Raw genomic sequence first — 21,907 nt, 5'->3', positions numbered from 1 at the left:
AGGTGTACCTAATAAAGCGGCCAGTGAATGTAAACGATGGAATGATAACGCAACAACCCTCTGACAAAGTAAATTCACCAGCTGTGATTTAGAAGCTTTGATGCAAACCTGGTGAAAATATTGGAATATTGGATGAAAAAGGGAAGAGAAAATAAAACAGACAGGCAAGTTTGCAACAGTGAGCTTGTAAATGCATATAAGACACTGTGCAAAGCACTTAAAAAGTAAATGAAATCTCTTGACAAACTAACCACATAATATAATTTCAACCATATGATACTCTGAGCACTACTCACATTGTTATTGCTCCCCTTGTTGTCCTCATATTTGGTTTCTATGTGGATGTAAAACTTAGGCAGGAAGGAGCACTGGAGGGAAAAATAAAAGATGAGACAATGAGAAATCGATAGACACGGTGATAGCTGTGATTTGATAACTGCATAGCTTAATGTAGGCTTCGCCCAGATCACATCACATAGGTGGGAGATTTCTGTCACCAGTATGTGGAGATGTGAGACTTATTGTGTGTTTCCACGTCTGTGCTTTATCACCCGAACCAGATGAGCAGTAATGATTTTTCTCTCCCTCTGTAGATTTACAACTACATCACACATACAAAACTCTCAAACACACACACACAAACGCGCACACACACACACACAGTGTTCTCCAACTGACAGTGTTAACTGCTCTTCGTCAGCTCTTCAACACAACACTATAATTAGATTTAAGCTGGACATTTCCAATTATTATACAACAAAAGAAAAGAATACCTGTTACATAAGATGTTGATGTACAAGCTGGTGTGTGTTTAGATATGGCACAGCAAGACAGACACAATACAATGAATCAATTTTGCTCTTTAGCATAGGAAGAATGAGCTATAGGGATCCCTGCTAGGAGCCCACGGTCAGTGCTTAGGTGTGTGTGTGTAAGAACAATTGTGGTTCCTTACTGTAATTACTGCCTATGGTGCCATAAGGTAATGTTCTGTAGTGAGGCTTCCTGGCCTTAGAAGGAAACAAAAGAACACTGTGTGTACCGGCTGTGTGTCTGTGTGAGTGTGTGAGAGAGATCAAGGCTGTAGACACAGGATAAGCACATAACCATTTCTCTCGGAGGAGATAATGTCATTCACACAAGGCTAACTGATCTTTTATTTGACATGATCGGCTCTTTTGTAATTCCTTTTTTTTAATCATATTCAAGTCTAAGAACTTCCCCACGTACAAACCTCACATTGCAGCAAATTGCCTTTCCGTGGACTGATACAATCACATTCAGGAGAAGAGAGCCTTGTCATTCCTTTTTAAAAGGCTTTGTGAACTAACGTTTTCAGGTCTTATCGTTGTTTTTTAAGCTTTCACCATTTTGCAAAAATTGTTTCATTAAATGTGACCTGGACATTGACACAGACAGTTTCTCTGAAGAATATGAAAAACTGTAATGTGAGAAATATCTCAAAACTCCCTATATTTGTACTTACTGGGGCGGATTTAGAATCTATTATACTGGGGTGGGCAGCCTGGGGAACACACTCAAAATAGGGTGGCACATTTTAAAAGGTTCTAACTCAATTTTAACTTTTTCAAAATAAACAATATATGTTTTGGCTAATAGTGTATTTGTTCGGTGCAGAGTAGGAAGAGCCAAATACATAACTTATCTACCATTTTTTACCGACGTTAACAGTTTGAGAGAGGTAACAATTCATCCTTTGCAGGGATAATCTGCCTCTTTTTGATACAAAATTCTAATGTGAAAAATTAACCATCTTACTGCCACCTTCAATGTACGTAATAATAACGTTTTATTATAAAGTGGATTTATTTCAGCCTCACATTTGGTCACTTCTCCTTGAGCTGAAAGTTCTATAGCAGTCCTGGCAGGAATTGGCCAGTCAGGTTTTAGGTGTGGTCATGGGCCGCCCCAGGCCCTCCCTCTGGCCCCAGCCCTGACACAGATACAGGTAAAATATAATCCCCACCTTCTGCTACCATAGTAAACAAACTCTACCCTCAGGTGTTGCTCATTTGTCATTGTCACTGATTTTTCTGTTAAGAAATAAAACTGGCCCTTTTTACCTTAAACCACCTTTTGGACAATAAATCTGTCCAATGCCCTTTCTCTGACAAGATTTCACCCCTCTCTCTGTATGTTTCTCACTTTTTTGCAAAAAAAGACATTTACCTCCCCTTCCTCTGTTCTAAAAACTGACACATTAATATCTGATTCATCACATCTAAATTTCAACAGAACAAACTCTCAAACCTAATATGGTTCATTTCCCACACATGAAACTAAGTCATTGTCCCTTAAACGACCAATTATTATCCTTATTTTGTTTAGCATCATCCCTGCCCACCCCACTCTAATAATAAAACATCCCCCAGCTGAATCAGTATGATGCAGCCTGACTGCACCATCAACACAGACTATAAATTTAACTTTAGCTTACAAGTCAACCTCTGTCTTAATAGAGGCAATTGTCTAAATCACAATGATTGCTGATTTGACTTGTAAAAATGCAGCTTATTTCTTTCAAGATAGGGGCATTCTTTTTTTTAGCAACACTTGTGATCATTGGTTGTAAAGTCAAAAGCATTTATTTTACGTGAACTTCCGTAAATATCCAGCTGCCCCACAGGCAAAGATCAGCTTGCTTCTGATGTCATTTGTGCTTCGCTTATGCTTCCTCGCTACCTTAAGGCGAGCAGGCTAAAGTTCCTGTGATGTCCCAGAGCAAATCATTAGTTCTTTTTTCAGTGGGAGTCAATTAAACCAGTTGCACCACTGAGAGCTGTGTGGTTTGTTAATTTCTTCAATGGGACATTTCCCTGATTAGCTTATATTGACATGTGTATGGTTGAGACAGATATGCAGTGGGTGTGGAAGCAAATGTAAGGGTGAAGAGAGAACTACGCCTAAAACAGAAGCTCTTATAAGTCCAAAAAGTTTTAGTAGGTTATAGTAAATTTTGCTTCGATCACATTAATGAAGCTGGACATAATTACAAAAGTAATTATTGTGATTATCCAAATGATTACTGGTTAATTTTGTTTAAGTTGTCCAATGAATTAACAATTTTAATGTTTCTGTACTAACATAAAAATTTTTTTACAGGATGTCTGGGTTTAACCTCAGGAAAATCAAACATCTGGAAGGAGCTCAGAGTAAAAAGACTTCTTTTTTGCAAAATGGAAAGCCATTTAATCAGCAGTCTGACCAGGGTTTCTCCTTAACACATCTCACAGGTACATCCAACAGGGCGATGAGCCAAGGGAGGACCCACAACAACACAGTGAGGGATTAAATTGCATCACTTCTGGCCTATGAATGCTTTAAAACTCCCCAGAAAGAGCTGGAGAATTGGCCGAGAAGAACACTGTGTGGCTTAACAATTGTCACCATGACTTAGACTCAATAGCTGGCGCTGATTACTCCTCTTCTTCCTTACAAAAATGATTGCTTATGACATTACCTGCATACGCATTCTCCTGTTGGGGATTTAACCACTGTCACCTTTAACCTTCACTACACTGGTTTTCTCTGGGATCAAAGTGTTTTGTTTTGTGTGTGTGTGATTTTGTGAATGGCTGCAGACACGTTTAAACTACTCACCGTGTACTCTGACCATTTTCCCAGCAGAGGATCATCAGTAAAACAGAAAAGGGGGGTGTAGAAGAGAACATAGGAATGAAACATTATTAAGGAGTTTAGAAGAGATTAGAAAAGAAATAAATCACTCAGTTCAAAATGGAAAACGACCAGCAACAGTAATCCAGTCCCACACAAGTCCCACTTTTTTACACCTGTGTCTCTGTGACGCTGATCATTTTTTAGATGCACTGTCCTACTTAGGCTATATTTGATCGTGTGTTTTTAACATGGGCGTAGTTTATGTACGGTGCTTCGCATCCTTGTGAAGCCGCTACTATATAGGTTTGCTTGTTGCAATGCTCACAGCTACAATGTATTGTTCAACTTATGTTGTTTCACAGATTGCAACTCAGATGCTTTAATGAGCTTTACTAACTTCTGTTTGTCAATATAGGTTGCTATGAGTACAATGTAATAATAAAATAGACAAATAAACCGGGTTGTTAATGAGTGTACATCGCATATTAGTGGAGTATAATTAAAGTATTACCTGTTATGGTGTAAGGGTAATAGTTCCAAGCTTTCTCTGTGACATAGAAAATTTTCGGGACCACTGCTCTGGCCCAACTGGGCAGCTTACTGAAACACAGAGAAACAAGAGTAGATTGGTTTGTGAACTGAAAAAGAAGTAAAAAGGACAGAAACATTAAAGGACTGATGAGACAATGAGCATGTGTGCTGTACAGTCAAAGTTGCCCTCTCTTAGAGTGTGTCCACTATTTTCTTTGGCCCTATCAAGCAATGATGAGGATCCAGCTGCATGCAGACTGCATGCATGGAGACTATACAAAGTACCCCTGGGAAAGTTGATTACATCGATTACACCCTGCACCCTGCAGTTAAACCAGAGCTCATAGATTTAGCAAGAGACCTAGAGGGAGGAAAAAACAGAAAACTAGCTATTACTCAACAAAAATGGATCCTAAATGCTTACAGTTCCAGCCAAGTAGCAAAGCACCTTATTGGGCATCCAATCAAAATGTCAAACTGCCAAGGTTTAAAAAAAATGGATGAATTCACAGGTGACTAGAGCAAAATTCCTTTAACAACTGTGATACTTTTTACAGTAGAAAAAGTCCTGATTAGCAGTAGATGTTGAGAGGAAAAGTGAGGGCAGACTGTCTCATTATTGAGCCCCATGAGAATCAATCTTCAAAGTCCCAGTTAGTGCTGACTGAAGATTAGCCACTAAAGCATGGCAAATAGCATCATAATTGAACACAAACGCGTAGCAATTTTCACTTTCAGGATAATTTGCTTTCGTCTGGCCACTGATTATTCCAACTACCATGTTACTGTTCTGTTTTTCGCCCGAGTCAAGAAGCTGTAATTGACTGTGGACAGATAGTGGTTGGGACAGAAATTTCACTCTAGTGTCTCTCCAATGGACAGAGGAGTTTCCAGACACCGCAGTCACATGTCCTCACACTGAATTAGCCACAAGCCAAACACAAATACACACACATGCACATGCACAAATACACTGACTGCTGTTTTCACATGGTAACAGGTGGCTTGTGGGTGTAGAGAGGCAAGTGCGACGTCCGACAGGGACTGCTCAAATTATCCATCGCTCACACTGACCTCATCTCTCTCTGCCGACGCAAGCACACACATACAGTAACACTCAGACATGCAGGCCAGCACAAAAACACACACACATATGTATATATAGCAGCACTAAACTTTCCTCTCCCTTTCCAAAGTTTGTCGGTGACACTTCAGATTTCCCAAAGGCCCACTTATTTGTCACTTCTAACCACAAAACCTCTTCTCTGCCTCTCACTTTGTTTCTTCACGTGACTCACATTCTGTCTCTGTTTCATTGCGTTTTTTTTTTTGTTTGTTTGTTTTTTGTTGAGTAGCCCAGGCATCTGTGACAGTATTTATTGTGCTACATGTTGGTTTAGTCAATTCTGCTGAATACTACTCAAATACTGCAGAATAAAAGAGAATTATTTGAAATGAACCCTAAACTCATATGTTGAGTATCATAAGTGTTTAAACTGCACTTTTCTGCTTACAGCTGAAGCCATTCTCTGATCTCTCCATAGAAATCAATAGTTTCAAATTCCTTGAATTTGGCAGAAGTTGGCTGTATTATTGGATTTATGCTCCTGCCAAGTGTGGAATTAAATGCCTCACTGGACTGAAATGTGTTGGCTTACATGATATGACTGCCCAAGCCCTGAATTATTGCTTTAGAGGTAATCCATGCACTGATTAATGCACAAAAAGAATGTTTAGATTTTAAAAAAAGAATTATTTTTAGGAAAGAGAGAAGCAGCAAAACACTTGTATCCTGAGGTGTACAGATTATGTTTTTGCAAACTCATTCTTTACCCAGTGTCCACGTTACAACATTGGGTACACTTGTATATTCTAATACAATGCAATACAACTGTTCATTAATAATGTCTAATTTTTTGATATCCATAATATTCTGTCTGTAATGTTCTTCCCAATAAATCAAACAGGGGAAATTGGTGAGTTGCTGAGCCAGGCTTTCACCTGGATTCACCACATCTTAAAAAACAGTCCAAGTCTGTAATATTTAGTAGAAATGCTTGTAATTTAGTTCCCTCTCCAATGCTGACCAGAAAAGAAATGTGGCAGCTGTGTGATGAGTGGGTCACATTTAGAGCAGAATTACAAGGGAGAGTAAGAAGACCCCACTCCAGACTGCACATAACAACTAATTCAATTGTAATCTACAACAAAGAAAACAAAAGACTCAATTTTACGTTTATCAAGTCTAACAAAACCCTGAGCCAGCTGCAATATTGCTGGAAAATAGGTTTGGCGAGAGATGAAAAGAGAAACCTAACTATGCTTTCTCCCTGGTCATTCCTGAAAGACAGAAACAGCAATGTTCTTATTATACCTCATTATGCTTTAATAATTATTTTGCTTATGGCATGACTATTATATCATGAATATGTTTTTAAAACAGAAAATGTGTTAATGTCACGATTGTGGCGAAAATATGTGTCAGCCATGCAGTGATAGAAAGTCATAATTTCTTCAAATCTCTCCTGAAGGCTTTATCGGCAGAGGTTTAGTGAACAACAACTTCAGCTAAAATATCAGAAGCAGGATATGGGTTCTTTGATGTTGCTGTGGTGATAGACATTCAAGGACAATTTCTTTCTTTAGTGAACAAACATCTACATGTCATGAAAAAATAAATATTTTGATTACTTTAAATTGGAAGACACTCACTTGTTTAGATAGATACGTTTCTCTGTGAACTGGCCTGATCCGTGCTCGGGATCCTCATATGGCTCGTTCTGGACCACCTCCACACCCTCCCCACGTTCACTCTGTTCATGACTGTGTTTACTGATCATATACAACTGGCCAATCTGGTACTGAAAGACAGATAGGAGTCAAACACACTGAGATATTTGATATATTAAGTGCTTTAATAAAAACAAACACAGAAAATACCACCGTCAACAAGGTCTCAAAGGAGGTCAGGAAACAGGTCAAGCAGCACAACAATAATAACAATAATAGCAGCAGCAGCAGCCTGTTAGGTTATCGTATCCCACAGCCCCTTGTGACACATCAGTCAACAAACACAATCTTCCACTCATCTCTTCTGACCCACTTGGCCCATTTACAGTTTCCTTCTCGGTCATCTTTAAAAGCTGTATTAGGGATCATATGCAACTATTTTCCATACATTTGGAAAATGTCTGGCATTGGAGAGAGCGCTCCATTTCTGACTCCCTGAAGGCCTATTTCCGGGTCTGGGAAATTGATCTGCCCTGTGACTCGTGCCACTTTCCTGGAATGCCATGCAGTCATGTAGGACTTCACTGTCCTACACTACGCCCCCCCCCACACCCAACATCCATCCACCCACCCACCCACCAAACCATCCACATACACACACACATACACACACATGCACAAAAAGCTCCAACCAAGGATAGATGTGTTAAGCTAATGGAAAAAAGGCCACCTGAGATGTAGACATGTGCCTCTATATCTAGCCACAAAAAGTTCAGAGTGGAGAGAAGAGAAATGGGATAGTGTAGTGGAAAAAGCAAAGTCAGTGTATGTCAGTAATCAGGTGGAAAATGCCAAATTGTTCCATATGCTGACCATGAGAGAAATGCAACCGGGCTCCATCAGTGTATTCCCAGCTGGAATGTTGATGGCTGTGTGTTTGTGACTAAGCAGCTGTTGGAATATGGCATAAATGTTCCACTATAAGAAAACAATCACAAGGCAGACATGATAAAAGAGACAGCTGTATTTAGTCACACACAAACACACATGCATGCTCAGATTGGAAGCTAAAACAATAAGTTAAGTAAAAGAAAAAACAAAATAATGCATAGAGGTATGAGATATCCACTGGAAAGAAAATAACACTTTCAGTTGTTCCAAATTATACCCCTTGAGGAAGTCTTGGTGGTATGGTTTTGATCTTAAGAGAAATGTCTGTCAAATAAAATCTGCTAAATTTTGGAAGTCGACATGATAAAAAATGTTTTACCTAAAAAGGCAAATTAATCAATTTGCTGTATTGATGAGCAGAACAAAGATGTATTGAACCTGAGGTGATTCAAAAACACAACCTTCAGATCGGGAAGAAGACCTTCTGACCTAGATGAACTACCTTTTTGCCAAGTAGTGAGCCAGACGCGCTACCATTGCGCCACAGAGTCTGAAAATTGCTGTGACTTAAGTGGTGAATGTCCAGTCTGAGAACATGGTCAGGTTCAGTGGAATACTATCAGGAGATGAATAACGAGCAATTTTATGCACCCTCCCCCAAACAATTTATATAAATCACCTCCCCACAAGGGATTTATGTGACGCAAATTGCAACAAAAGCAATGAGATCTTTTAAAAAAAAAACGGTATGGTACATTTAGTTAGACAGGAGTAGCAGGATGAAATTTATTGACCCTGATGTGATTTGAACACACAACCTTCTGTTCTGGAGTCAGACGCGCTACCATTGCGCCACAGAGTCTGAAAATCATTTTAAGTCAAGTAGTCACTGGTGAATGTCCAGTCTGAAAACATAGTCAGGCTCAGTGGAATACTATCAGGAGATGAAAAACGAGCAATTTTATGCACCCTCCCCAAAACATTTTATAAAAATCACCTCCCCGCAAGGGATTTATTGTGACGCAACTTGCAACAACAGCAATAAGATCCTTTAGCAGCAATGAGATGTTTTAAAATACATGGAATGGCTCAATGTCTTTTTGGCAGAATTAGCAGGATGAAATTTATTGACCCTGACGTGATTTGAACACACAACCTTCTGATCTGGAGCCTGACGTGCTACCATGGCACCACAGAGTCTGAAAATTGCTGTGACTTAACTAGTGAGTGTCAAGTCTGAAAACATGGTCAGGCTCAGTGGAATACTACCAGGAGATGAAAAACGAGCAATTTTATGCACCCTCCCCAAAACATTTTATAAAAATCACCTCCCCGCAAGGGATTTATTGTGACACAACTTGCAATAACAGCAATAAGATACTTTAAAATACATGGAATTGCTCAATGTCATTTTGGGAAAAGTAGTTGCAACAACAGCAATAAGATCCTTTAAAAGACCTGGAATTGCTCAGTGTCATTTTGGCAGAAGTAGCAGGACAAAATTTATTGACCCTGATGTAATTTGAACACTCAACCTTCTGATATGGAGTCAGAAACGCTACATTTGCGCCACAGAGTCTGAAAATTATAGTGGGCTAAGTAGTGACATGGTCAGGCTCAGAGGAATACTATCAGGAGCTGAGAAAACGAGCAATTTTATTCACCTTCCCCAAAACATTTTATAAAATCACCTCCCCGCAAGGGATTTCTTATGACGCAACTTGCAACAACACCAATGAGATGTTTTAAAATATAGAGAATGGCACATTTAGTTAGACAGAAGTAGCAGGATGAAATTTATTGACCCTGATGTGATTTGAACACACAACATCCTGATCTGGAGCAAGACGCACTACCATTGCGCCACAGAGTCTGAAAAATGTTGTGGGCTAAGTAGTGACATCGTCAGGCTCAGTGGAATACTATCAGGAGCTGAGTTAGTTAGACGCAACTTGCAACAAGGTCCTTTAAATTAGCTGGAATGGCTCAATATCAAGTAGTGAGTCAAGTAGTGAGTGTCCAATCTGAGAACATGGTCAGGCTTAGTCGAATACTATCAGGAGATGAAAAACGAGCAATTTTATGCACCCCCCCCCAAACATTTAATAAAAATCACTTCCCCGCAAGGGATTTATTATGACGCAACTTGCAACGACACCAATGAGATGTTTCAAAAAATATAGAGAATGGCACATTTAGTTAGACAGAAGTAGCAGGACAAAATGTGTTGACCCTGATGTGATTTGAACACACAACCTTCTGATCTGGAGTCAGACGCGCTACCATTGCACCACAGAGTCTGAAAATTGCTTTGCCTTAACTAGTGAGTGTCCAGTCTGAGAACATGGTCAAGCTCAGTGGAATATTAACGGGAAATGAAAAACGAGCAATTGTATGCAGCCTCCGCAAAACATTTTATAGAAATCCCCTCTCCACAAGGGATTTATGTGCCACAACAGAAATGAGATCCTTTGAAATATATAGAATGGCTCAATGTCATTTTGGCAGAAGTAGCAGGACAAAATTTATTGACTCTGATGTGATTTGAAGACACAAACTTCTGATCTGGAGTCAGAGGCGCTACCGTTGCACCACAGAGTCTGAAAATCATTGTGGGCTAAGTAGGGACATGGTCAGGCTCAGTGAAATACTATCAGGAGCTGAAAAAACGAGCAATTTTATGCACCCTCCCCAAAACATTTTACAAAAATTACTTCCCGCAAGGATTTATTGTGACGCAACTTGCAACAACAGCAATAAGATCCTTTAAAATACCTGGAATTGCTCAGTTTCATTTTGGCAGAAGTAGCAGGAAAAAATTTATTGACCCTGATGTGATTTGAACACACAACCTTCTGATCTGGAGTCAGACGCGCTACCGCAAAAGTAGCAGAATGAAACTTATTGACCCTGATGTGATTTGAACACACAACCTTCTGATCAGGAGTCAGACGCGCTACCGCAAAAGTAGCAGAATGAAACTTATTGACCCTGGTGTGATTTGAACACACAACCTTCTGATCTGGAGTCAGACGTGCTACCATGGCGCCACAGAGTCTGAAAATCATATGAATTAATTTGTGAGTCTCCAGTCTTAAAACATGGTCAGGCTCAGTGAAATACTATCAGGACATGAAAAACGAGCAATTTTATGCACCCTCCCCAAACCATTTTATAAAAATCACCTCCCCGCAAGGGATTTATTGTGATGCAACTTGCAACAACAGCAATATGATCCTTTAAAATACTTGGAATTGCTCAATATCATTTTGGCAGAAGTAGTTGCAACAACAGCAATAAGATCCTTAAGCAGCAGTGAGATGTTTTGAAATAAATGGAATGGCTCAATGTCATTTTTGCAGAAGTAGTTGCAACAACAGCAATAAGATCCTTTAAAATACCTGGAATTGCAAAGTGTCGTTTTGGCAGAAGTAGTTGCAACAACAGCAATAAGATCCTTTAAATACCTGGAATTGCTCAATGTCATTTTGGCAGAAGTAGTTGCAACAACAGCAATAAGATCCTTTAAAATACCTGGAATGGCTCAATGTCATTTTGGCGGAAGTAACAGGATGAAACTTATTGACCCTTATGTGAATTAAACACTCAACCTTCTGATCTGGAGTCAGACGCGCTACCATTGCGCCACAGAGTCTGAAAATTGCTGTGACTTAACTAGTGAGTGTCCAGTCTGAAAACATGGTCAGGCTCAGTGGAATACTACCAGGAGATGAAAAACGAGCAATTTTATGAACCCTCCCCAAAACATTTTATAAAAATCACCTCCCCGCAAGGGATTTATTGTGACGCAACTTGCAACAACAGCAATATGATCCTTTAAAATACATGGAATTGCTCAATGTCATTTTGGCAGAAGTAGTTGCAACAACAGCAATAAGATCCTTTAAAATACCTGGAATTGCTCAGTGTCATTTTGGCAGAAGTAGCAGGACAAAATTTATTGACCCTGATGTGATTTGAACACACAACCTTCTGATCTGGAGTCAGACGCGCTACCATTGCACCACAGAGTCTGAAAATTGCGGTGACTTAACTAGTGAGTGTCCAGTCTGAAAACATGGTCAGGCTCAGTGGAATAGTGTCAGGAGATGAAAAACGAGCAATTTCATGCACCCTCCCCAAAACATTTTATAAAAATCACTTCACCGCAAGGGATTTAATTGCCACAACAGAAATGAGATCCTTTGAAATACATAGAATGGCTCAATGTCATTTTGGCAGAAGTACCAGGACAAAATTCACTGACTCTGATGTGATTTGAACACACAACCTTCTGATCTGGAGTCAGACGCACTACCGTTGCGCCACAAAGTCTGAAAATTATTGTGGGCTAAGTAGGGACATGGTCAGGCTCAGTGAAATACTACCAGGAGCTGAAAAAACGAGCAATTTTATGCACCCTCCCCAAAACATTTTATAAAAATTACTTCCCCGCAAGGGATTTATTGTGACGCAACTTGCGACAACAGCAATAAGATCCTTTAAAATACTTGGAATTGCTCAGTGTCATTTTGGCAGAAGTAGTAGGACAAAATTTATTGACCCTGATGTGATTTGAACACACAACCTTCTGATCTGGAGTCAGACGCGCTACCATAGCGCCACATAGTCTGAAAATTGCGGTGACTTAACGAGTGAGTGTCCAGTCTGAAAACATGGTCAGGCTCAGTGGAATAGTGTCAGGAGATGAAAAACAAGCAATTTTGTGCACCCTCCCCAAAACATTTTATAAAAATCACCTCCCCGCAAGGGATTTATTGTGACGCAACTTGCAACAACAGCAATATGATCCTTTAAAATACATGCAATTGCTCAACGTCATTTTTGCAGAAGTAGTTGCAACAACAGCAATAAGATCCTTTAAAATACCTGGAATTGCTCAGTGTCATTTTGGCAGAAGTAGTTGCAACAACAGCAATAAGATCCTTTAAATACCTGGAATTGCTCAATGTCATTTTGGCAGAAGTAGTTGCAACAACAGCAATAAGATCCTTTAAAATACCTGGAATGGCTCAATGTCATTTTGGCAGAAGTAACAGGATGAAACTTATTGACCCTGATGTGAATTAAACACGCAACCTTCGGATCTGGAGTCAGACGCGCTACCATTGCGCCACAGAGTCTGAAAATTGCTGTGACTTAGCTAGTGAGTGTCCAGTCTGAAAACATGGTCAGGCTCAGTGGAATACTATCAGGAGATGAAAAACGAGCAATTTTGTGCACCCTCCGCAAAACATTTTATAAAAATCACCTCCCCGCAAGGGATTTATTGTGACGCAACTTGCAACAACAGCAATAAGATCCTTTAAAATACCTGGAATTGCTCAGTCTCATTTTGGCAGAAGTAGCAGGACAAAATTTATTGACCCTGATGTGATTTGAACACACAACCTTCTGATCTGGAATCAGACGCGCTACCGCAAAAGTAGCAGAATGAAACTTATTGACCCTGATGTGATTTGAACACACAACCTTCTGATCTGGAGTAAGACGCGCTACCATAGCGCCACATAGTCTGAAAACTGCTGTGACTTAACTAGTGAGTGTCCAGTCTGAAAACATGGTCAGGCTCAGTGGAATACTATCAGGAGATGAAAAACGAGCAATTTTGTGCACCCTCCGCAAAACATTTTATAAAAAATCACCTCCCCGCAAGGGATTTATTGTCACGCAACTTGCAACAACAGCAATAAGATCCTTAAGCAGCAGTGAGATGTTTTAAAATAAATGGAATGGCTCAATGTCATTTTGGCAGAAATAACAGGATGGAATTTATTGACCCTGAGGTGATTTGAACACACAGCCTTCTGATCTGGAGTCAAACGCGCTACCATTGCGCCACAGAGTCTGAAAATTGCTGTGACTTAACTAGTGAGTGTCCAGTCTGAAAACATGGTCAGGCTCAGTGGAATACTACCAGGAGATGAAAAACGAGCAGTTTTATGCACCCTGCCCAAAACATTTTATAAAAATCACCTCCCCGTGAGGGATTTATTGTGACGCAACTTGCAACAACAGCAATATGATCCTTTAAAATACATGGAATTGCTCAATGTCATTTTGGCAGAAGTAGTTACAACAACAGCAATAAGATCCTTTAAAATACCTGGAATTGCTCAGTGTAATTTTGGCAGAAGTAGTAGGACAAAATTTATTGACCCTGATGTGATTTGAACACACAGCCTTCTGATCTGGAGTCAGATGCGCTACCGCAAAAGTAGCAGAATGAAACTTATTGACCCTGATGTGATTTGAACACACAACCTTCTGATCTGGAGTCAGACGCGCTACCATTGCACCACAGAGTCTGAAAATTGCGGTGACTTAACTAGTGAGTGTCCAGTCTGAAAACATAGTCAGGCTCAGTGGAATAGTGTCAGGAGATGAAAAACGAGCAATTTCATGCACCCTCCCCAAAACATTTTATAAAAATCACTTCACCGCAAGGGATGCACCCTCCCCAAAACATTTTATAGAAATCCCCTCTCCACAAGGGATTTAATTGCCACAACAGAAATGAGATCCTTTGAAATACATAGAATGGCTCATTGTCATTTTGGCAGAAGTAGCAGGACAAAATTCACTGACTCTGATGTGATTTGAACACACAACCTTCTGATCTGGAGTCAGACGCGCTACCGTTGCGCCACAAAGTCTGAAAATTATTGTGGGCTAAGTAGGGACATGGTCAGGCTCAGTGAAATACTACCAGGAGCTGAAAAAACGAGCAATTTTATGCACCCTCCCCAAAACATTTTATAAAAATTACTTCCCCGCAAGGGATTTATTGTGACGCAACTTGCGACAACAGCAATAAGATCCTTTAAAATACTTGGAATTGCTCAGTGTCATTTTGGCAGAAGTAGTAGGACAAAATTTATTGACCCTGATGTGATTTGAACACACAACCTTCTGATCTGGAATCAGACACGCTACCGCAAAAGTAGCAGAATGAAACTTATTGACCCTGATGTGATTTGAACACACAACCTTCTGATCTGGAGTCAGACGCGCTACCATTGCGCTACAGAGTCTGAAACTTGTGGTGACTTAACTAGTGAGTGTCCAGTCTGAAAACATGGTCAGGCTCAGTGGAATAGTGTCAGGAGATGAAAAACGAGCAATTTTATGCACCCTCCCCACAACATTTTATAGAAATCCCCTCTCCACAAGGGATTTATGTGCCACAACAGAAATGAGATCCTTTGAAATACATAGAATGGCTCAATGTCATTTTGGCAGAAGTAGTAGGACAAAATTTATTGACCCTGATGTGATTTGAACACACAACCTTCTGATCTGGAGGCAGACGCGCTACCATTGCGCCACAGAGTCTGAAAATTGTGGTGACTTAACTAGTGAGTGTCCAGTCTGAAAACATGGTCAGGCTCAGTGGAATACTACCAGGAGATGAAAATTGAGCAATTTTGTGCACCCTCCCCAAAACATTTTATAAAAATCACCTCCCTGCAAGGGATTTATTGTGACGCAACTTGCAACAACAGCAATATGATCCTTTAAAATACATGGAATTGCTCAATGTCATTTTTGCAGAAGTAGTTGCAACAACAGCAATAAGATACTTTAAAATACCTGGAATTGCTCAATGTCATTTTGGCAGAAGTAGTTGCAACAACAGCAATAAGATCCTTTAAAATACCTGGAATGGCTCAATGTCATTTTGGCGGAAGTAACAGGATGAAACTTATTGACCCTGATGTGAATTGAACACTCAATTTTCTGATCTGGAGTCAGACGCACTACCATTGCGCCACAGAGTCTGAAAATTGCTGTGACTTAACTAGTGAGTGTCCAGTCTGAAAACATGGTCAGGCTCAGTGGAATACTACCAGGAGATGAAAAACGAGCAATTTTATGAACCCTCCCCAAAACATTTTATAAAAATCACCTCCCCGCAAGGGATTTATTGTGACGCAACTTGCAACAACAGCAATATGATCCTTTAAAATACATGGAATTGCTCAATGTCATTTTGGCAGAAGTAGTTGCAACAACAGCAATAAGATCCTTTAAAATACCTGGAATTGCTCAGTCTCATTTTTGCAGAAGTAGCAGGACAAAATTTATTGACCCTGATGTGATTTGAACACACAACCTTCTGATCTGGAGTCAGACGCGCTACCGCAAAAGTAGCAGAATGAAACTTATTGACCCTGATGTGATTTGAACACACAACCTTCTGATCTGGAATCAGACGCGCTACCGCAAAAGTAGCAGAATGAAACTTATTGACCCTGATGTGATTTGAACACACAATCTTCTGATCTGGAGTCAGACACCCTACCATTGCGCCACAGAGTCTGAAAATTGCGGTGACTTAACGAGTGAGTGTCCAGTCTGAAAACATGGTCAGGCCCAGTGGAATAGTGTCAGGAGATGAAAAACAAGCAATTTTGTGCACCCTCCCCAAAACATTTTATAAAAATCACCTCCCCGCAAGGGATTTATTGTGACGCAACTTGCAACAACAGCAATATGATCCTTTAAAATACATGGAATTGCTCAACGTCATTTTTGCAGAAGTAGTTGCAACAACAGCAATAAGATCCTTTAAAATACCTGGAATTGCTCAGTGTCATTTTGGCAGAAGTAGTTGCAACAACAGCAATAAGATCCTTTAAATACCTGGAATTGCTCAATGTCATTTTGGAAGAAGTAGTTGCAACAACAGCAATAAGATCCTTTAAAATACCTGGAATGGCTCAATGTCATTTTGGCAGAAGTAACAAGATGAAACTTATTGACCCTGATGTGAATTAAACACGCAACCTTCGGATCTGGAGTCAGACGCGCTACCATTGCGCCACAGAGTCTGAAAATTGCTGTGACTTAACTAGTGAGTGTCCAGTCTGAAAACATGGTCAGGCTCAGTGGAATACTACCAGGAGATGAAAAACGAGCAATTTTATGCACCCTCCCCAAAACATTTTATAAAAATCACCTCCCCGCAAGGGATTTATTGTGACGCAACTTGCAACAACAGCAATATGATCCTTTAAAATACATGGAATTGCTCAATGTCATTTTGGCAGAAGTAGTTGCAACAACAGCAATAAGATGCTTTAAAATACCTGGAATTGCTCAGTGTCATTTTGGCAGAAGTAGTTGCAACAACAGCAATAAGATCCTTTAAATACCTGGAATTGCTCAATGTCATTTTTGCAGAAGTAGTTGCAACAACAGCAATAAGATCCTTTAAAATACCTGGAATGGCTCAATGTCATTTTGGCAGAAGTAACAGGATGAAACTTATTGACCCTGATGTGAATTGAACACACAACCTTCTGATCTGGAGTCAGACGCGCTACCGCAAAAGTAGCAGAATGAAACTTATTGACCCTGATGTTATTAGAACACACAGCCTTCTGATCTGGAGTTAGACGCGCTACCATTGCGCCCCAGAGTCTGAAAACTGCTGTGACTTAACTAGTGAGTGTCCAGTCTGAAAACATGGTCAGGCTCAGTGGAATACTATCAGGAGATGAAAAACGAGCAATTTTGTGCACCCTCCCCAAAACATTTTATAAAAATCACCTCCCCGCAAGGGATTTATTGTGAGGCAACTTGCAACAACAGCAATATGATCCTTTAAAATACCTGGAATTGCTCAGTGTCATTTTGGCAGAAGTAGCAGGAAAAAATTTATTGACCCTGATGTGATTTGAACACACAACCTTCTGATCAGGAGTCAGACGCGCTACCGCAAAAGTAGCAGAATGAAACTTATTGACCCTGGTGTGATTTGAACACACAACCTTCTGATCTGGAGTCAGACGTGCTACCATGGCGCCACAGAGTCTGAAAATCATATGAATTAATTTGTGAGTCTCCAGTCTTAAAACATGGTCAGGCTCAGTGGTATAGTGTCAGGAGATGAAAAACGAGCAATTTTATGCACCCTCCCCAAATCATTTTATAAAAATCACCTCCCCGCAAGGGATTTATTGTGATGCAACTTGCAACAACAGCAATATGATCCTTTAAAATACTTGGAATTGCTCAATATCATTTTGGCAGAAGTAGTTGCAACAACAGCAATAAGATCCTTAAGCAGCAGTGAGATGTTTTGAAATAAATGGAATGGCTCAATGTCATTTTGGCAGAAGTAGTAGGACAAAATTTATTGACCCTGATGTGATTTGAACACACAACCTTCTGATCTGGAGTCAGACGCACTACCATTGCGCCACAGAGTCTGAAAATTGCGGTGACTTAACTAGTGAGTGTCCAGTCTGAAAACGTGGTCAGGCTCAGTGGAATAGTGTCAGGAGAGGAAAAACGAGCAATTTTATGCACCCTCCCCAAAACATTTTATAAAAATCACTTCCCCGCAAGGGATGCACCCTCCCCAAAAAATTTTATAGAAATCCTCTCTCCACAAGGGATTTATGTGCCACAACAGAAATTAGATCCTTTGAAATACATAGAATGGCTCAATGTCATTTTGGCAGAAGTAGCAGGAAAAAATTCACTGACTCTGATGTGATTTGAACACACAACCTTCTGATCTGGAGTCAGACGCGCTACCGTTGCGCCACAGAGTCTGAAAATTATTGTGGGCTAAGTAGGGACATGGTCAGGCTCAGTGAAATACTACCAGGAGCTGAAAAAACGAGCAATTTTATGCACCCTCCCCAAAACATTTTATAAAAATTACTTCCCCGCAAGGGATTTATTGTGACGCAACTTGCGACAAGATCCTTTAAAATACTTGGAATTGCTCAGTGTCATTTTGGCAGAAGTAGTAGGACAAAATTTATTGACCCTGATGTGATTTGAACACACAACCTTCTGATCTGGAGTCAGACGCGCTACCATTGCACCACAGAGTCTGAAAATTGCTGTGACTTAACTAGTGAGTGTCCAGTCTGAAAACATGGTCAGGCTCAGTGGAATAGTGTCAGGAGATGAAAAACAAGCAATTTTGTGCACCCTCCCCAAAACATTTTATAAAAATCACCTCCCCGCAAGGGATTTATTGTGACGCAACTTGCAACAACAGCAATATGATCCTTTAAAATACATGGAATTGCTCAATGTCCTTTTGGCAGAAGTAATTGCAAAAACAGCAATAAGATCCTTTAAAATACCTGGAATTGCTCAGTGTCATTTTGGCAGAAGTAGTAGGACAAAATTTATTGACCCTGATGTGATTTGAACACACAACCTTCTGATCTGGAGTCAGACGCGCTACCGTTGCGCCACAGAGTCTGAAAATTATTGTGGGCTAAGTAGGGACATGGTCAGGCTCAGTGAAATACTATCAGGAGCTGAAAAAACGAGCAATTTTATGCACCGTCCCCAAAACATTTTATAAAAATTACTTCCCCGCAAGGGATTTATTGTAGGAGATGAAAAACAAGCAATTTTGTGCACCCTCCCCAAAACATTTTATAAAAATCACCTCCCCGCAAGGGATTTATTGTGACGCAACTTGCAACAACGGCAATATGATCCTTTAAAATACATGGAATTGCTCAATGTCATTTTGGCAGAAGTAGTTGCAACAACAGCAATAAGATCCTTAAGCAGCAGTGAGATGTTTTAAAATAAATGGAATGGCTCAATGTCATTTTGGCAGAAGTAACAGGATGAAATTTATTGACCCTGAGTTGATTTGAACACACAGCCTTCTGATCTGGAGTCAAACGCGCTACCATTGCGCCACAGAGTCTGAAAATTGCTGTGACTTAACTAGTGAGTGTCCAGTCTGAAAACATGGTCAGGCTCAGTGGAATACTACCAGGAGATGAAAAACAAGCAGTTTTATGCACCCTCCCCAAAAAATTTTTTAAAAATCACCTCCCCGCAAGGGATTTATTGTCACGCAACTTGCAACAACAGCAATTAGATCCTTAAGCAGCAGTGAGATGTTTTAAAATAAATGGAATGGCTCAATGTCATTTTAGCAGAAGTAACAAGATGAAATTTATTGACCCTGAGGTGATTTGAACACACAGCCTTCTGATTTGGAGTCAAACACGCTACCATTGCACCACAGAGTCTGAAAATTATTGTGGGCTAAGTAGGGACATGGTCAGGCTCAGTGAAATACTATCAGGAGCTGAAAAAACGAGAAATTTTATGCAACCTCCCCAAAACATTTTATAAAAATTACTTCCCCGCAAGGGATTTATTGTGACGCAACTTGCAACAACAGCAATAAGATCCTTTCAAATACTTGGAACGGCTCAATGTCATTTTGGAAGAAGTAGCAGAATGAAACTTATTGACCCTGATGTGATTTGAACACACAGCCTTCTGATCTGGAGTCGAACACGCTACCATTGCGCCACAGAGTCTGAAAGTTGTTGTGACTTAACTAGTGAGTGTCCAGTCTGAAAACATGGTCAGGCTCAGTGGAATACTACCAGGAGATGAAAAACGAGCAGTTTTATGCACCCTCCCCAAAACATTTTATAAAAATCACCTCCCCGCAAGGGATTTATTGTGACACAACTTGCAACAACAGCAATATGATCCTTTAAAATACATGGAATTGCTCAATGTCATTTTGGCAGAAGTAGTTGCAACAACAGCAATAAGATCCTTTAAAATACCTGGAATTGCTCAGTGTCATTTTGGCAGAAGTAGTAGGACAAAATTTATTGACCCTGATGTGATTTGAACACACAACCTTCTGATCTGGAGTCAGACGCGCTACCGTTGCGCCACAGAGTCTGAAAATTATTGTGGGCTAAGTATGGACATCGTCAGGCTCAGTGAAATACTATCAGGAGCTGAAAAAACGAGCAATTCAGAAGATGAAAATTGAGCAATTTTGTGCACCCTCCCCAAAACATTTTATAAAAATCACCTCCCTGCAAGGGATTTATTGTGACGCAACTTGCAACAACAGGAATATGATCCTTTAAAATACATGGAATTGCTCAATGTCATTTTTGCAGAAGTAGTTGCAACAACAGCAATAAGATCCTTTAAAATACCTGGAATTGCTCAGTGTCGTTTTGGCAGAAGTAGTTGCAACAACAGCAATAAGATCCTTTAAAATACCTGGAATTACTCAGTGTCATTTTGGCAGAAGTAGTTGCAACAACAGCAATAAGATCCTTTAAAATACCTGGAATGGCTCAATGTCATTTTGGCAGAAGTAACAGGATGAAATTTATTGACCCTGAGGTGATTTGAACACAACCTTCTGATCTGGAGTCAAACACCCTACCATTGCGCCACAAAGTCTGAAAATTGCGGTGACTTAACTAGTGAGTGTCCAGTCTGAAAACATGGTCAGGCTCAGTGGAATACTACCAGGAGATGAAAAACGAGCAGTTTTATGAACCCTCCCCAAAACATTTTATAAAAATCACCTCCCCGCAAGGGATTTATTGTGACGCAACTTGCAACAAAAGCAATATGATCCTTTAAAATACATGGAATTGCTCAGTGTCATTTTGGCAGAAGTAGTAGGACAAAATTTATTGACCCTGATGTGATTTGAACACACAACCCTCTCATCTGGAGTCAGACGCGCTACCGCAAAAGGTGCAGAATGAACCCTATTGACCCTGATGTGATATGAACACACAACCTTCTGATCTGGAGTCAGACGCGCTACCGCAAAAGTAGCAGAACTAAACTTATTGACCCTGATGTGATTTGAACACACAACCTTCTGATCTTGAGTCAAACACACTACCATTGCGCCACAGAGTCTGAAAATTGCAGTGACTTAACTAGTGAGTGTCCAGTCTGAAAACATGGTCAGGCTCAGTGGAATACTATCAGAAGATGAAAATTGAGCAATTTTGTGCACCCTCCCCAAAACATTTTATAAAAATCACCTCCCTGCAAGGGATTTATTGTGATGCAACTTGCAACAACAGCAATAAGATCCTTTAAAATACCTGGAATTGCTCAGTGTCGTTTTGGCAGAAGTAGTTGCAACAACAGCAATAAGATCCTTTAAAATACCTGGAATTGCTCAGTGTCATTTTGGCAGAAGTAGTTGCAACAACAGCAATAAGATCCTTTAAAATACCTGGAATGGCTCAATGTCATTTTGGCAGAAGTAACAGGATGAAACTTATTGACCCTGATGTGAATTAAACACGCA

The 21,907-nt window shown here is 40.1% G+C and overlaps 1 protein-coding gene and 22 non-coding genes across 23 annotated transcripts in view; all 23 read right to left on the bottom strand.

Moving 5' to 3' along the window:
• The window catches only part of LOC137100026 (cytoplasmic phosphatidylinositol transfer protein 1-like), a 158,010-nt gene that overhangs the window by 7,514 nt on the left and 128,589 nt on the right, over window positions 1-21,907 (bottom strand). Inside the window, exons 2-5 of the mRNA XM_067477594.1 lie at window positions 6,883-7,031; window positions 4,151-4,239; window positions 3,622-3,629; window positions 297-368 (exon numbers count right to left, since the gene is read on the bottom strand). Coding sequence (XP_067333695.1) covers window positions 297-368; window positions 3,622-3,629; window positions 4,151-4,239; window positions 6,883-7,031 — 318 coding nt within the window. The remainder of the gene's footprint in view (window positions 1-296; window positions 369-3,621; window positions 3,630-4,150; window positions 4,240-6,882; window positions 7,032-21,907) is intronic.
• Window positions 8,582-8,653, bottom strand: trnaw-cca (transfer RNA tryptophan (anticodon CCA)). Its single transcript has one exon. It is a non-coding gene; the product is annotated as a tRNA-Trp (tRNA).
• Window positions 10,020-10,091, bottom strand: trnaw-cca (transfer RNA tryptophan (anticodon CCA)). Its single transcript has one exon. It is a non-coding gene; the product is annotated as a tRNA-Trp (tRNA).
• Window positions 10,778-10,849, bottom strand: trnaw-cca (transfer RNA tryptophan (anticodon CCA)). Its single transcript has one exon. It is a non-coding gene; the product is annotated as a tRNA-Trp (tRNA).
• Window positions 11,754-11,825, bottom strand: trnaw-cca (transfer RNA tryptophan (anticodon CCA)). Its single transcript has one exon. It is a non-coding gene; the product is annotated as a tRNA-Trp (tRNA).
• Window positions 12,055-12,126, bottom strand: trnaw-cca (transfer RNA tryptophan (anticodon CCA)). The gene has a single exon. It is a non-coding gene; the product is annotated as a tRNA-Trp (tRNA).
• On the bottom strand, window positions 12,352-12,423 carry trnaw-cca (transfer RNA tryptophan (anticodon CCA)). The gene has a single exon. It is a non-coding gene; the product is annotated as a tRNA-Trp (tRNA).
• On the bottom strand, window positions 13,589-13,660 carry trnaw-cca (transfer RNA tryptophan (anticodon CCA)). The gene has a single exon. It is a non-coding gene; the product is annotated as a tRNA-Trp (tRNA).
• Window positions 14,049-14,120, bottom strand: trnaw-cca (transfer RNA tryptophan (anticodon CCA)). The gene has a single exon. It is a non-coding gene; the product is annotated as a tRNA-Trp (tRNA).
• Window positions 14,397-14,468, bottom strand: trnaw-cca (transfer RNA tryptophan (anticodon CCA)). Its single transcript has one exon. It is a non-coding gene; the product is annotated as a tRNA-Trp (tRNA).
• Window positions 14,775-14,846, bottom strand: trnaw-cca (transfer RNA tryptophan (anticodon CCA)). Its single transcript has one exon. It is a non-coding gene; the product is annotated as a tRNA-Trp (tRNA).
• On the bottom strand, window positions 15,076-15,147 carry trnaw-cca (transfer RNA tryptophan (anticodon CCA)). Its single transcript has one exon. It is a non-coding gene; the product is annotated as a tRNA-Trp (tRNA).
• trnaw-cca (transfer RNA tryptophan (anticodon CCA)) lies at window positions 16,063-16,134 on the bottom strand. The gene has a single exon. It is a non-coding gene; the product is annotated as a tRNA-Trp (tRNA).
• Window positions 17,561-17,632, bottom strand: trnaw-cca (transfer RNA tryptophan (anticodon CCA)). The gene has a single exon. It is a non-coding gene; the product is annotated as a tRNA-Trp (tRNA).
• On the bottom strand, window positions 17,958-18,029 carry trnaw-cca (transfer RNA tryptophan (anticodon CCA)). The gene has a single exon. It is a non-coding gene; the product is annotated as a tRNA-Trp (tRNA).
• Window positions 18,306-18,377, bottom strand: trnaw-cca (transfer RNA tryptophan (anticodon CCA)). The gene has a single exon. It is a non-coding gene; the product is annotated as a tRNA-Trp (tRNA).
• On the bottom strand, window positions 18,594-18,665 carry trnaw-cca (transfer RNA tryptophan (anticodon CCA)). Its single transcript has one exon. It is a non-coding gene; the product is annotated as a tRNA-Trp (tRNA).
• Window positions 18,973-19,044, bottom strand: trnaw-cca (transfer RNA tryptophan (anticodon CCA)). The gene has a single exon. It is a non-coding gene; the product is annotated as a tRNA-Trp (tRNA).
• trnaw-cca (transfer RNA tryptophan (anticodon CCA)) lies at window positions 19,436-19,507 on the bottom strand. Its single transcript has one exon. It is a non-coding gene; the product is annotated as a tRNA-Trp (tRNA).
• trnaw-cca (transfer RNA tryptophan (anticodon CCA)) lies at window positions 19,767-19,838 on the bottom strand. The gene has a single exon. It is a non-coding gene; the product is annotated as a tRNA-Trp (tRNA).
• Window positions 20,064-20,135, bottom strand: trnaw-cca (transfer RNA tryptophan (anticodon CCA)). Its single transcript has one exon. It is a non-coding gene; the product is annotated as a tRNA-Trp (tRNA).
• trnaw-cca (transfer RNA tryptophan (anticodon CCA)) lies at window positions 20,443-20,514 on the bottom strand. The gene has a single exon. It is a non-coding gene; the product is annotated as a tRNA-Trp (tRNA).
• On the bottom strand, window positions 21,436-21,507 carry trnal-caa (transfer RNA leucine (anticodon CAA)). Its single transcript has one exon. It is a non-coding gene; the product is annotated as a tRNA-Leu (tRNA).

Source organism: Channa argus, chromosome 15 (assembly GCF_033026475.1).
Source record: "Channa argus isolate prfri chromosome 15, Channa argus male v1.0, whole genome shotgun sequence".
NCBI classification, from domain to species: domain Eukaryota; kingdom Metazoa; phylum Chordata; class Actinopteri; order Anabantiformes; family Channidae; genus Channa; species Channa argus.
The sequence above is the reverse complement of the archived record's forward strand: the minus strand, read 5'-3'. Positions and strand labels throughout refer to the sequence as shown.